A 15978-nucleotide genomic window follows, 5' to 3' on the forward strand; every position below is an offset into this window, starting at 1 on the left:
CTCCTTGCCCATTAGGCATCTATGTTATCAAATCAACTATTGTATTAACAATACAGAGCTTGGGGTCAAGTAACCCTTATTTTACTTAATAATATCACATTCACATAACTTTTATTGCAGTATATTATTACAATCATTCTGTTTATTAGTTATTACTGTTAATCTCTTCCTATGCTTAATTTATGAATTAAACTTTACCATAGCTATGCACATATATAGTTGTCCTTTGTTGTCTGTGGGGGTTGATTCCAGGACCGCTGAGGATACCAAAACCTGCAGATGCTCAGATCCCTTGGTTAGCTATTTATATCTGTGGATGCAGAACCCATAGATTCATGGGGAAAACTGCATGGGAAAAAACATAGTGTACATTGAGTTCAGTATCATCCGATGTTTTAGGCACTGAGGGTCTTGGAACATATCTCCTGTGGATAATTGAGGACTACTGTATGTGTGCGTCATGGCGTTTAGGTATATAATTTGTTCCAAACGATCCATTCATTCAGTCTGTCTTCACTGAATTCCTATTCTGTTAGGCATTTTGGTCATTTTAATGTATTGAGTTCTTTTGCTTCAAATTAATAGGTTCTTGGAGACAGTATTTTTCTTTTCCCAAAGAAAGATTGGAAGAAAGTCAACTTGATTCAAAATTGAAAATCATAGTTAAAAGACATGCTGAATTAGCTAAGATCACTAGTATTTTGATGACAAAAATAGAACTTAATGACAGTTTTATAGATTCAAATAAGATGAGTTATTAAATAGGACTGAGTTCAAGAGGAGTCAGATAGATATGTTTAGGTGTGGTATGCTTGACAGAGGTGAGAGAAAAATCTTAATATTCAATATGTGAATTTTAATATATATTACTATGAATAGTTTGATTAAAATTCTAACCAAGCAAAGAGGTGACATTGCTATAAATATTATTTCCTTTCAAGAATATTCCATATGATCAGGCCACTAGTATATTTGTTTTTGTCTTCTAGATTTTAGGAGGAATGTTGAGAAATTAAAAATGGTGTAAAGATGAGGAAGAATGATGCAAAGATTTGGAATGATTGTTCCCAATGAAGAGGGTGAGAGGTGACTCAGTAATTGTGATCAGATGTGCTGAACCTGACCTGTAGTGGGAACCCAGGCCTGCCTCAGCTTTCTAGACCACCACACTCTGCAAAATGCATTCTATTCTCTGATGCTGTTTCCTTGCTTCTGTAGGACAAGGAAAAGATAGTAATGACATTAAACCAAATGCTCTGTAACTCTTGACACACTTGTTATTGTGCCTTAGAAAGGAGGAAGATGTTAAGGGATGGGCATGAATATCCCCAAAATTTAATAGATGCATTAAAATAAATTCCATTTTAATAATGTTTGTCAGCTAGAGAGGCCAAACCATTTTCATTTGATATGTTTTTTACTTTTTAGAAAAGTTCTCTGAAGAGAAAGTGGAAGAAGATTTTATTATAGTTTTGTTAATTTCTATAATTCTAGGTTTTGGAGACCAGTGACCCTGGTAGAGGTCACAGTATTAGCTGTGGTAAATATCTTGTACCTTTTAATCTGGAGACCATCACCTTTAAAACACATGAATGTGTTCAAATGCATTCAGAGTCCCATTTATGTTGAACTTTAACTTTTCCAGACAGACACATATTCTAGAAGTGAATCTTTTCTGTCTCTTGGCTTTTGGCACATGAAAGACAAAGTAGGCAAACGAGGACAGAAATATCATGTTATAATCTTGCTTACTTATTTTTCTGTAATAGTTACATTTTCTTCTGACTCCTAATTGACTTCTAAAGAAAAACTATATTTGGACTGAAAATGAAAGAACATTCACTTCCAGAAAGGGTGGAATGAAGGGCGATGTCATACAAAAAGAAAGATTGGAGTTCACAAACAAAAGGAAAGATCTGGCTCTAAGGTCAGGGTGGATGCTATATTTTTGGTATTCCTTTCAATTACATGGAAAAAATAATTCCTTTAGCTTCTCTCTATAGAACTGATAGCTTCTTTTAGAGACAGTGTTAAGAAATAAAAAAAGCAGTTTATAGGTGGTAAGAAAGGTCAACTTGAGTAAAAAATTTCATCATATTGAAAAGTCTCCAGGGCTGTTAGTCGACAGAAACCAGCTAACATCATTTGGAATGAATTATAGTTTGTTGTGTCATGAAGGGTCATTCATGAGCTTTTGGATATGCCCCAACAGCTGAATTGGTAGTTTATTTGGGGATTTTTTTTTTGAAAGAATTACTTCAGTTATTAACTGCTTTCTGGTTGTTCATGACAAGTTATTCATTATTGTTTTTATATGAAACCTCATCAAAATAGGTTATCCACTTTTGAAGTAGCCTATCATTGAAATGTCATTTAAAAAAAAAATTTTTTTTTTTGTATTTTTCTGAAGTTGGAAACGGGGAGGTAGTCAGACAGACTCCCGCATGCGCCTGACAGGGATCCACCCGGCATGCCCACCAGGGGGCGATGCTCTGCCCATCTGGGGCGTTGCTCTGCCACAATCAGAGCCATTCTAGTGCCTGAGGCAGAGGCCACAGAGCCATCCTCAGCGCCCGGGCAAACTTTGCTCCAATAGAGCCTTGGCTGCGGGAGGGGAAGAGAGAGACAGAGAGGAAGGAGAGGGGCAGGGGTGGAGAAGTAGATGGGTGCTCCTCCTGTGTGCCCTGGCCCGGAATCGAACCTGGGACTCCCGCATGCCAGGCTGACGCTCTACCACTGAGCCAACTGGCCAGGGCCTGAAATGTCATTTTTTAATTCTTAAGTGCAATCTTGCTCCCATGGAAGTTCATCATATTTCTTTCTTTTTTTTCTTTTTTTCTTTTTTTTTTTTAGCAAGAGATACAGAGACAGAGAGAGAGACAGAGAGAGGGACAGATAGGGACAGACAGACAGGAAGGAAGAGAGATGAGAAGCATCAGTTCTTCACCGCAGTTCCTTAGTTGTTCATTGATTGCTTTCTCATATGTGCCTGACCAGGGGGCTCTAGCTGAGCCAGTGACTTCTTGCTCAAGTCAGCAACCATGTGATCATGTCTATGATCCCATGCTCAAGCCAGCCACCCTGCACTCAAGCTGGTCAGCCCATATTTAAGCCGGATAAGCCCATGCTCAAGCTGAGGACCTTAGGTTTTGAACCTGGGTCCTCTGTGTCCCAGTCCAATGCTTTATCTATTGTGCCATCACCTGGTCAGGCAAAAGTTTATTATATTCTAAATTATAATATTATATTCTATATTTATATATTATAGAATTATATATTACATATTTATATAATGTAATTATATATTATAGAATTCTAAAATATATTTATATGTAAATATATATTGTATGTATAAATATAATTATGTTCATAAAATATATATTATAAATATATTTTATATAAAATGATATATTATACAATTATTTTTTTCTATAATTATATAATCTATAATTATATAGTTATATTTAATATATAATTGTTAATAGTATAAAGTAAACATTTAAATTAGGACCACAGGTTTGATATATAGATGTATAAGAAAAATAAATTGTTCTGACTTTCTACCGTGGACCTTTTTGGTTACCATTAAGACAATAAAAAATGCCTACCATTGCCTTTAGAAATCATATAGATTACTGTATGGGGTTGTCTCTTCTTAGTTGTGTAACTGTTTTATGACTGCGTTTCTTTGGCTTTCATTGATGAAAGTATATTTCCTCCAAGGAGTATTAATGAAATAATTTTTTCCTTAAAGACCATACATTTTGAGGTCCCCAAAAATATGAGACAGCTTGGCTTTGCCACTTTCCAGTGAGGCCATTTGCTAGCTTTGTGGAGAGATAAGATAAATAGGTAAAATGTTAAAATATAATGGGTTAAATGCTCAAAAGAGGGTCTGGTGAAGGAAGAAAAGAAGCATTGTGAATGATGCTTTAAATTTTTCAGAATATTTGAAGAAGGGGGAAATTTGGAGGTGTAAATGAGAGGGTGTAGGTGTAGGTGCCAGCCCCAGCAAAGCCCGAGAAAATGTCCCTTGGGTTGGGACTTGAAGAATAATAAAGAACTCATCATGTGGTTAGCAAGGAGGTGGGAAGAGGCAGGAATGTCACCACAAATGGAAGAAATGGCAGCAGCATAAGGCATGGAGAGCGAACTAAGATAATGCAGTAAAAACTTGGAATAGCTGATCTGGGTAATGCAACCAGGAGCTGAACTGAGCCATAGAGAATATAAGTATAGCTGAGTGACCTTGTCATATTATGAATGTGGCTTATTTCTAGACTTCTAATGTAAGTTGAATTAAAAAGAAGGTTGGAGTAGATAGATCTAAACAGTCTAATGAAAGAGTTACAGTGGTCCTAAGGGTTTTCTTCAAATTGAGAGTTGTTCAGTTACATAGAGTAAATCTCAGTTGTCAGAATGGTAGGACTTAGGGAAATGGAGGCAGAGTTGCTATTGTGGGCAATATGGAATAATAGAAAGAGCAGGTCTTGAGTTCTGATCCTAAATATGAGCTAGATAGATCTCTAGATAGTAATCACTTTTGGTTCTGATTCTTTTTTCCTTAATTTTAAACTGGGGACTTTGAAGGATCATCTTATTGGCTCATTCACTCATTTATTTACCATACACTTATTGAACACTTAGTAGTTAACTAGAACTTTCTTTGAATTCTTTAAATATAGTTGAGTGGAATAAAGCTCAGCTTCCGTAGCTACAACTATAACATCACCTTCTAATGCTGAGGATGGAAAAAAGTTCTGGAAAGAGTAACTTTCAGGAAGCCATGCCACAAGAGCATTTAAATTATGAAAGTAGGTCTAGTTTGTGATGGTGAGTGATCAGGCTGACGATAATAGCTTCTGTTGATTTCTTACAATGTGCGAGGCACTGCACTAAGTTCTATATATGCTCATTTAATATAATAACCTTTTGGACTAGAGTTATTGTCATTTACAAAACAATGTTGTAGATGAAGAAAATGACAGAGAGGGTAAGAAAATCACCTATGGCCACATACTAGTATAGGTGCTTCAAGCTTAACTTGGTCTGACTTCAAAATATATTCTAAAACAGTGATTGTCAAGTCTGGCTGTACCTCTGGAGGGCCCTGCTCCAGATCTCAGAAATGAGAATTTTAGGAAGTACACACAGCTCAGACATGTTTCTTTTTAAATAGTCCATCAAGTGATTTCAACATGTAGTCAGAGTAGGGTAATCTTGTGTAAAGATTTACCCAAAATGACAGGGAAAGCTTTTTTGATTGGATAAAATTATAAGCAACAAGAGTAAGAAAATATTATGGTTTGGAAAGAGCCCTATAGACAAGGTGTCTAAATTCACATCTCTGTTCTGGGGAGTGAAGTGCTGTTAGGAAGATGACAGAGCGTGGAGGGAGGCCTGGGATCTAGTACTTGCTAATTTACAATCTAGAATATAAATGGAGGCAAAAGGAAGGTTGGACTGGTAACTTGTCAGGCCTCATGAAATAGCTACAGTTCTGTGATTATAAAACACGTAAGAATGAGGTAGGGTGTAAGGTTTATTTGGTTTAATTAAAAATATTTTCTAGGGGGAAAAGAGTCTAACATGACTTCCTAGCCCAATTTTTGGGCTAAGTAATGAGTACAAATTTACGTAACTTCATAACTTTAGACAAATACAAAATACCAGATCAGAATATAAAACATATTTTATAAACTTCTATGGTAACTTTTGTTTTTATTTATTTTTCCTGGAAGTGACTAATTATTGACTCACTAAGAGGTAGCTGGAAAAAATGATCAATTATTAAAGTTTACTACTATATTAATACTTCTCTAGCTTTTTTCAAATTCCTTTGAACAATAGTTATACATAGATAGTTACGTGTGGAATGTCACATATTTTACCCAAATTGTAAAATTCCCAATCGAAAGAAAAATGTTTATTTAAAATTTAATGTACCAGAAAAGGTAGTTTGCAACTTCTCTCTAGAGTAAACTATTTTAATAGGATTTTGTTACATTTTAATAGCTTTATCAATAAGTTGAATGAAGATGTAGAAAATGTGAATATAAAATTTTCAGCTAAAGAAATTAATGAGAAAAACCATCAGAATATAAGATTCATACCTGATATAATGGGCTAACGCCAAGAAATTCTTGCATTTACGTACCTGCTCTCTCACACCTCCATTTTCCCCCCTATAGGATAGAAGAGGTTATTACTTAATAGCGCTTCATGTGAGAAAATCTATATGATGTAAACTCAAGATGAGCCGTTATGTGTCATAGTTACCCCACAATGTAATATAGATGGAATAAGTAGATCATATCCTCAGTGAGGGGAAATGATGATCTTCAGTTCTACATAGACATAGGTCTATGTAGAGCATGTGGTGCATTTTAGTGAATAGGGAAGGTTACTGAGATGATAAGGGAGTCTGAAAATTATATCGAGAATTTTATAGGCAACTAATGTGTTTAGCCTGAAGAAAAAATTGGGCTGGGAAATCATTCCATTTTTATATTCCACTTTTTAGTGTTTGAATGTCTGTTTTAGGACTATCTAGAGCAGTCTAGTGGGTGGAAGTTACAGAGACACAGATTTCATCTCAGTGTCAGAAAACAAAATGGAAGCTTTGACAGTCTCTGGGGATAGTCAACCTGCGGTCAGAGTTGCGAGTAGACGCTGGGTGGATGATGGGATGTGGCTAAGCTGTTGTCTCTGGGAAAATTCAACCTGTGGTCAGGGTTGCGGGTAGACACTGGTGGGTGGTGGGATGTAGGTTAGGCTTTTTAAATTCTCCAAGTTTAGAAGTATATTTTTTGTGAATTATTCAGCAAAATAAATTTAGCAAAATATTTAGTCAAAACTGAATTCTTGTTTTATCTGACACAGATATAATTGCCATCAAATGTAGTCCTCACAAACAAAATTTGCTTTTGGGACGATTAACTACACAAAATAACATAATTACCAAAATTACTTCCAATTTGTTCTCCACATTTTAGCCAGAGGAATCATTACCAGATACTGATCTCTTCACACCACCTCTCTGCTTAAAACACAGTCACTGTACATTGATTTTAGGATAAATGTACACATTCTGTTTTATTTTATTTTATTTTTTGTTTTATTTTTTACAAAGACAGTCAGAGAGAGGGATAGATAGGGACAGACAGATGGGAATGGAGAGAGATGAGAAGCATCAATTATCAGTTTTTCATTGTGACACCTTAGTTGTTCATTGATTGCTTTCTCATATGTGCCTTGACTGTGGGCCTTCAGCAGACCAAGTAACCCCTTGCTCGAGCCAGCGACCCCACATTCAAGCTGGTGAGCTTTTGCTCAAACCAGATGAGCCGGCGCTCAAACTGGCAACCTTGGGGGTCTCGAACCTGGGTCTTCCGCATCCCAATCCAATGCTCTATCCACTGCGCCACCACCTGGTCAGGCAAATGTACACATTCTTAACATGACCTACAAAGTCCAGCAAGGTCTACCGCTACCTGCTTCTCCAGTGTTATGTTGTATCACCCTTCATTTCCAGTTCAACCACATTGGACTGCTGGGAGTACCATGCTCCCATCTGCCATTTACCACGTATCTGTTAGCATGCTGTTTTTTAAAAGCTATTTCTTACATATACCTAATTCAATCGCATAAGTATCTTTCTTTTATTAAGTATTTCAGAGTCATTCAATTCAGTATTTTTTCTTATTGAATTTATTGGTGTGATATTGTTTAATAAAATTACGTTTCAATGTACAATTCTATAATACATTATCTGTATATTTTACAGTGTGTTCACCCCCCAAGTCAAGTCTCCTTCCATTGCCATTTATCCTCCCCACACCCTCCTCTACCACCCCACCCCTTTCCCTCTCATAATCACCTTATTGTTGTTTGTGTCTGTTTTTTGTTTGTTTGTTTGTTTTCTCTCCTGTGTGAATGGCTTTCTCATTCCTGGATGGCACTTGCTGTCACCCTCCAGATCTCAGCTTCCTTTTAACTTAAGCAAGGAAATGTTTCTGACTTTCCTGTGGAGATCTCATGTCCTGTTACACATGCTCATTCTCCGTATTTCTCATTCACAGCATTGATCACTTACAATTTACATTTGATTATATAAATATTTGATTCAATATGCTTCCCCTACTAAAATATAAGCATCCTAAGGCAGAAGGCATTTTCTGTTTTTAGTTCACTTTTGAAATCCTGGTGCCTTCGTATATGTAAGTATCACAATGAATATGGATTGAATGAATAATGTGAGTAGATGGACACTTACTTTAAAACACAGAAGAGAACATTTAGAGCAGGGGTCGAGAACCTATGGCTCGTGAGCCAGATGTGGCTCTTTTGATGGCTGCATCTGGCTCACAGACAAATCTTTAATTAAAAAAAATAATAACGTTAAAAATATAAAACATTCCCATGTATGACAATCCATTCATTTCCTACCGCTCATGTTCATGTGAATCGTCACATGAGGAAGAAGGAGAGCTCTGGTCTCTTCCTCTCCTATAAGGGCACTAAACATAGCATCGGCTCTACCTTCATGATCTTATCTAAGCCTAGTTACCTCCAAAGTCTCTCCCTCTGAATATAATGACATTAGTGTTCAACATATGAATCTTGGGGGGCACACATTCTCTTCTCTCTGTAGCAAGGGCTAAGCTATGTTTTTATTACTATCTAATATTTGATTAAAATTAGTTGCCACAAAGTATTACATCAATACCAAAAGGGACTGATTTTTTTTTAATATGTTGTGCAGTGTGGTTTTGATTAGCTCTACCTGAGGCACTGCTGATCTGAGACCTCTCTTAATTTGGGGTCAGGGTCGAATGCTAGACTTGTGCTTTAAGAGGAAACCTGGAAGGTGGAGAGAGCTGGTAAGGTGAAGAGCTTAAAGACAGGTGGTTCTGTGGAAGGGAGCTGTGTGAGGCTCAGAGTATTCTAGAGGGAGAATGTCAACTGTAATTGAAAAATAAAAATCGCTACGGAATTCTCAATTATGTTTTAGCAACCTTGACAGGTAGATTTCAAACATGAAAGTAACACTGCCATCTAGTGACAACTAACCTAAATGAAATTCGGAAACTAGACTAGCAGGTTAAGGTCCCTAGGAAAGATGGAACAAGGTATTCGCACAGAGTGGGCAGGGCACAGAATTTAAGGTACACATTTCTTTTTAGTGAACATTGGAGGCAGCTTATTCTTAAGGAGGTCATGAATGAATAATGACCAAATAAGAGAAATGCTCTTGTCTGTAGAATGCTACCCATATAGTAAGTAAATAAATGATTGTGTCACTTGACTGGGATCTGTCTCTGTTTTTCCTCACTTTCTCCACTGCTTCTGAATGAGGGAATTTGTACTCTGACAACCTAATAAAAAGTTTATATCTTAGTTTAAAGAGCTAAGTATATTCAGGAATAAACATATATGAGGAAATGAATTCTCCGTAAAATTTCCGGTTTGGTTTTGCAGTATCTAAAGGAAGAAGTGGTTGCCAAAAGGACACTTCAAGCCAATTTGAGTTAAATTATTGTGAGATTTAATGTAAACACGACAATAAAACACTTCCAAATACACAAAAAAGTAGAAAATAAAGTGTAAGAATTTTCTTTGAAGTATTGAACCACAAAGGAAATTTGTAAAACTTATTTTTATCTAAGTCCCAAATTTAATATGATAGATTTTAGCTGATGTATTTTAAATGAATTATTATCCTGGTAGATTAAAATTGCAAGTAAAAATATATAAAATTTCTTGAGCAAAAATTTTCTTATGTATAGATTCCAGATCAAAAGAGGCAAAAATTATTCTATTTTTCTGGAGGCCTAAACAACAAAAACCAATCACTTTTAATCTTTTTTTTTTAACTTGATTTATTCATTTTTAGAGAGGAGAGAGAGAGGTAGAGAGAGAGACAGAGAGAAAGGAGGGGGGAGGAGCAGGAAGCATCAACTCCCATATGTGCCTTGACCAGGCAAGCCCAGGGTTTTGAACCAGCAACCTCAGCATTTCCAGGTCGACACTTTATCCACTGCGCCACCACAGGTCAGGCAACCAATCACTTTTAAAAGATAATAATTTTGCTAATTGAAGGGAGAAAATTATATTCAATATTTTTTTAAGATGGTCTGGACAGCCTGACCAGGCGGTGGTGCAGTGGATAGAGCGTCAGACTGGGATGAAGAAGGACCCAGGTTCAAGACCCCGGGTTAGCCAGCTTGAGCGCGGGCTCATCTGGCTTGAGCAAAAAGCTCACCAGCTTGGACCCAAGGTCACTGGTTCAAGTGGGGCGTTACTCGGTCTGCTGAAGGCCCGCAGTCACGGCACATATGAGAAAGCAATCAATGAACAACTAAGGTATCGCAACGATAAACTGATGATTGATGCTTCTCATCTCTCTCCCTTCCTGTCTCTCTGTCCTTATCTATCCCTCTATCTCTCTCTCTGTCCCTGTAAAAAAAAAAAAAAAAAAAAAAATATGGTCTGGACAGTATTATTCTATTTGTTCAGTTACTGGTATATGCAGTGAACTGGTTCCCTAAGGTGTTCTAACAATGTAGAAATAGCCTAACTGGAAATATTAATTACTTTTTTATGTAAGCCAATGGAAGTTATTGCTTTCCTGACACTACTTATTAACTAGTCTCTCCTCAGGAACAATATTTCTTATGCTGACAACAAATAATGTGTAACAGAGTTGCTATTCTGCCGAGTTAAGTTGGAAATCTCAGGAGCATGCACCATTTCCAGATAAGAGACAAGCATCTGACTTGCACATATTTCTTAGCCAATATCCTTAAAATAGTAGTTTTATGTTTATTTTTGGACAACTGTACAGACATGACCCTGTCTCTTGTCTTCTTGTAATAACTATTCATAAAAAGAACGTAGGTACCAGTCAAGAGCAGGTGGCCATCAAGCAAGAATTTTATTAAAATTAGTTGCCAAAAAGTGATCCGTCAATATCAAAGTGGACTGATTTTTTGATTATATGTTGTGCAGTAGTAGAAATAAGAGGTGACTAGCTTTTATGGCAGTGCAAAGCAGAAAGAGGTCAGTTTTTCCTAGGGGTTTATAGTGAAAAGAAAAGGGAAGGTTATTCAAGATTCTTAAAGGAGTTGGCATTTACCATGATCCTTCAAAGAGGAGCTGGGTGAGGTCTGCAGCATGTTTGATGTTTTTGTCCTTGACTGAGTTTGGACCCTTGCTTTATTTGTTCAGCTAGGATTGTGTCTCAGCAGAGCCTCCGCATCTGTTCTTAACCTCAACTGCAGCCTTATCCTTTTACCCATGTGCCGGACGCTCCTGGCTTACCTGCGAGGATCCCAGAAGGTAAGAAAAATGAAACTGTAGCCACAGATTGCAGAATAAAAATTCATTGTGACAGTGGAGTGTTAGTCCTACTTAGTTTCCATGGTCTGACTTTCTGATACAGTGATTGCTTCAAAGATGACAGTAAAGATCTTGTCACCTGTCAAGGTGATCAAGGAGCTATTTTAGATAGCAACACTAAAGGCAGAGAATAATATAAAAGTTATAATAGAAAAAGTTATTAGGCACAATGCTAAGCACTTCACATATATAATTGTGAATCCCCACAGTGATGCTGCAATCCGGTGTCGCAGATGAAGCACCGAGGCATTGAGAGTGTAAGTGAGTTGAAGATCCCAGGACCAGTGAATGGTAGAGCTAAGAGCAGTCTCAGTTCTGAGGTCTTTCCACTATATCATGCCTCACTGAGATCTTGTTTTCCATTTAATTAAATCCAGGTGAGCAAACTCAAGCCCTGTGGCTTTTGAGCAATTCATAGAATGACTGCTAGTCTTGGTGGTAATTTCTCTCTTAAAGTGCACACCTGTTTTGAGCTATGTAAGATGACTCAAAAATATCTTGATTAAACAGTGATGTCACGTGTGGTTATTTAGTGTTGTAAAATGAAGGATTTAAGAAAACAGAAAAGCCCTGGAAAGTTAAAACTCAACTGACATTCTTTTGTCTTTAATTATCTGTGTGTGTGTGTGTGTGTGTGTGTGTGTGTGTGTGTGTGTGTGTGTGTGTTTATTCCTTTCTTCTGAGATAGTAAGGCATTGCTGGATAGATACTGATATTTTACTTTATTTATTTTTTTTGATACTGACATTTCAAAAGGAGTTGTTAATGTGAGGTCACTTTGATGTCCTGTGAAATTTATGTGGCTGAATTTACTACGGTAAAACTTCTTAACCTTTTCCTGTGATTATATATGGAAACTCTTTTCTTTTAATGTGGTAATTTATGGAAATAACTCTTGTTTGTCTACCAGTGTAAGATGCTAGATTTTGATCCCTCTGGCTGGCCACTGGCTTGGCGTGAAGAAAGAAGATAAATAGCAGGAAAAGTGCCCATCTAAATCTCTCAGTATTTAATATGTCATAAAGAATTGTCCCCTATTTTGAAACATAGGTATTCAAAGATGCTTGACATTTTATTTTTCTTAAGATCAAGCAGGCATAAATGAAATTGCGCTATTTAAAAAAAATGTTATTTTTTAACTGCAAAAGGAAATCATATATGTAGTAAAATGCAAACATTCCAGAAACATGCAAAGTAATCAGTGAAGGTTTCCCCTAATGTTACTCTGTGACAACAACTGCTGATTAAAATTGGGGTAAATGCTACAGATATGTTGACATATAATGCCACTAATTTTAAACAATATAGGATTTATTGTTAGGTAATGTTTTTACCTAACAGTATATCTTGTACATTTTCTCATATAAATAATAAGCCTTCTCACATTCTTTTTTTTTTTTTTTTTGTATTTTTTCTGAAGTTGGAAACGGGGAGGCAGTCAGACAGACTCCCGCATGCGCCCAACCGGGATCCACCCGGCTTGCCCACCAGGGGGCGATGCTCTGCCCATCTGGGGCTTCGCTCTGTTGCAACCAGAGCCATTCTAGCACCTGAGGCAGAGGCCACAGAGCCATCCTCAGCGCCCGGGCAAACTTTGCTCCAATGGAGCCTCGGCTGTGGGAGGGGAAGAGAGAGACAGAGAGGAAGGAGAGGGGGAGGGGTAGAGAAGCAGATGGGCGCTTCTCCTGTGTGCTCTGGCCGAGAATCAAACCCGGGACTCTTGCATGCCAGGCCGACACTCTACCATTGAGCCAACCGGCCAGGGCCACATTCTTTTTAATGATTTGAGTGTACCACGGATTAGATATATCAATTTATCTCACTAATTTTTAATCGATAGGCTTCTGCTATATTTCTAAAATGTTGATAGTATAAACAATGCTATAGTGAAAAACTTTGTACACGTATCTTAATTACTGTATCATTTTTTAGAATATTAAATGCTTTTTATTTAGGTTCCAAGCAGGAGAACCAGAAGATTGTTGGATAAAAGCAGAACATTCCATATAACCTGTGGTGTTACCATCTGTATTTTCTCAGGTGAGAAAATCAAAAGATGTGATCTATTGTGTTATAGTAACGCATTTCTAAATGACATTTTTATTATTCTGTAGATTATTTACTTTCACCAACTTGTGATTTTTCTCATGTAGTTTAATTTTTTCTTCCATGGCTTTTTTTTTTTTTTTTTTTTTTTTACAGAGACAGAGAGTCAGAGAGAGGGATAGATAGGGACAGACAGACAGGAACAGAGAGAGATGAGAAGCATCAATCATCAGTTTTTCATTGTGACACCTTAGTTGTTCATTGATTGCTTTCTCATATGTGCCTTGACCGTGGGCCTTCAGCAGACCGAGTAACCTCTTGCTTGAGCCAGCGACCTTGGGTCCAAGCTGGTGAGCTTTGCTCAAACCAGATGAGCCCGCACTCAAGCTGGCAACCTTGGTGTCTTGAACCTGGGTCCTCCACATTCCAGGCTGATGCTCTATCCATTGCGCCACCACCTGGTCAGGCTCTTTCAAGTTTTTAAAGAGAGTTGCTAGTGGCGCTACAGAAAATAGGTGTGTCTTATGCCAATTTGTAAAGGGTGGCTTCCAAGGTGTTAAAAATATTTCCTAAAAGTAAATAATTTCATTTATAAAGATTAGAAGAAGCAGACTAAAAGTTTTTAAGCTCTAAAAGTAGTGATATGATAGGAGTTTAAACACATCAAAATTAGAATGCCAAATGCACATCCAAAGAAGATGATACCATTCAAAATTATATTTGATAAATGTTACTTTGATAGTAATACTTGGATAGAGGAGCATATTTCAAAAATTTGTGAAAATTTGTCCAGCTTAATTCCCAGTTAACATATAAAATGAGAATCTTTTCGTTTTTAAGCATCATATTATACCCAATGCACTATACAGAGCGTGTAACATATCATAGAAACGTACACTTGAAACCCTATATAATCTTATTAACCAAATCACCACAATATATTTAATGAAAAGTGTCATTTTAAAATAAATTTTTATCCTGAGTATTTATAGAATACTTAAAATTTTTGGGGAACAAATAGTAATAAATATATTAAGTATATGGACTCTGGAGGTGGATTATGTAGGATTTATCCCTAGCTGCACTTCTGCCTTACTGTGTGATGTGCATAGGCAGTTCTTAGGGTAGACTTTGTTATTATAGTTTTGAGTTTCAGAGATTAATTACTATCTGGTGGCATACCCCCTGATATTTTTATTTGGTTGTCATTTGTGGGACATAGCTGTTTTGATGCCATGGACATTTGGTCTGGATATTTGTGTAAGGCTTTTTGAATCAGGAGTGTTCTCAAAGCTTTTTAAAATTGCCAAGTATTTCTTTACTGCTTTATTCCTGAACACCTGTGTTCCCATTGGTAGTCCCACCTGTGGAGGTGAGACATGGAGAGAGGCTCTGGGAAGGGAATAGAACTCCGGTACAGCTTGAGTCTGGGGATGGAGTAAGAGTTCAACAAGAGCTAAGGGCCAGATGCGTGCTAAAGTTTAGGGATGGATTAGCTAGGGAGAATGAAAGGTCAGAAATGGAGGAGGATCATGAAATGGAGGAGGACATTGGCATAATCATAACTGGATTTGTTGTAAACTGTACTTGTGTTCCAATATGCTGGTTCAGTTGAAGAACGACCAATAGACTGAGATAGTGGAGAGAGTATTGCCATGAATGAGCACATTTTCTGGAGAGCCTGTTTTCTGCTGTTGGCTAGCAGTCTGACCTTAGCTAGGTTACCTTTCTATCCTCAGTTTTCTTATCTGTAAAGTAGGTATAATTCTACCTACCTCATTGTTTTATTGTGAGAATTAAATGAGAAAATTCACACAAAGTGCTGGCATAGCTTTCTCCCTGCTTCCTAAAATTAGAAGCCCTGAATTATTTTGACCTAGAAGGCTTTTTAAAGAAGGTACATGTACCCCTTAAGGATGTATCTCATACAGCTATTGCTCAGGACTGTTATTTGGGAGAATTCAGAAGAATGGCAATTTCTCTAGGGAAGCCTTTACACTTTTGAGCCATAGAGTATGTAATTAACATATAAACTTTTAATTTTAAATAACGGGATTTTTTTACTATTTTATTTTATTTATTTGTTTTTTTTTGCAGTGATGAAGCTATAGGACACAGACAGTTTTGCTTAAATAATGTTTTATACTTGTGCCAAAGTTGTGCCTCACTTAGATATCCTTTGTTTTATTTCTTTGAGACTTTGTCTTTGCTCATTAATTAGTCTACTTCTAGTTCCATGTTGGTAGGCTTTTTACGTGACCTTTTTCCCTCCTCTAACTTGATCACTGGTAGGAGCTTATAAATCCTTTAAATAATTTTTATGTTATTATTATTTTTTTTGAGACAGTGAGAGAGAGAGAGAGAGAGAGACAGAGGAAGGAACAGATGGGGACAGACAGACAGAAAGGGAGAGAGATGAGAAACATCAATTCTTCATTGCAGCACCTTAGTTGTTCATTGATTGCTTTCTTATATATACCTTGACTGGGGGGTTCCAGCTGAACCAGTGACCCCTTGCTCAAACCAGCAACC

At 37.0% G+C, this 15978-nt stretch overlaps 1 protein-coding gene across 2 annotated transcripts in view; it reads left to right on the plus strand.

Moving 5' to 3' along the window:
• Window positions 1–15978, plus strand: part of NOX4 (NADPH oxidase 4) — a 197179-nt gene that overhangs the window by 26484 nt on the left and 154717 nt on the right. Inside the window, exons 3-4 of one of the 2 annotated variants that reach the window (XM_066248545.1) lie at window positions 11230–11340; window positions 13356–13440. In XM_066248545.1, the coding sequence (XP_066104642.1) occupies window positions 11230–11340; window positions 13356–13440 (196 nt within the window). The remainder of the gene's footprint in view (window positions 1–11229; window positions 11341–13355; window positions 13441–15978) is intronic. The other variant, XM_066248550.1, reaches the window with a different exon arrangement.

The sequence above is a fragment of the Saccopteryx bilineata genome, chromosome 1 (genome assembly GCF_036850765.1).
Source record: "Saccopteryx bilineata isolate mSacBil1 chromosome 1, mSacBil1_pri_phased_curated, whole genome shotgun sequence".
NCBI classification, from domain to species: Eukaryota; Metazoa; Chordata; class Mammalia; order Chiroptera; family Emballonuridae; genus Saccopteryx; species Saccopteryx bilineata.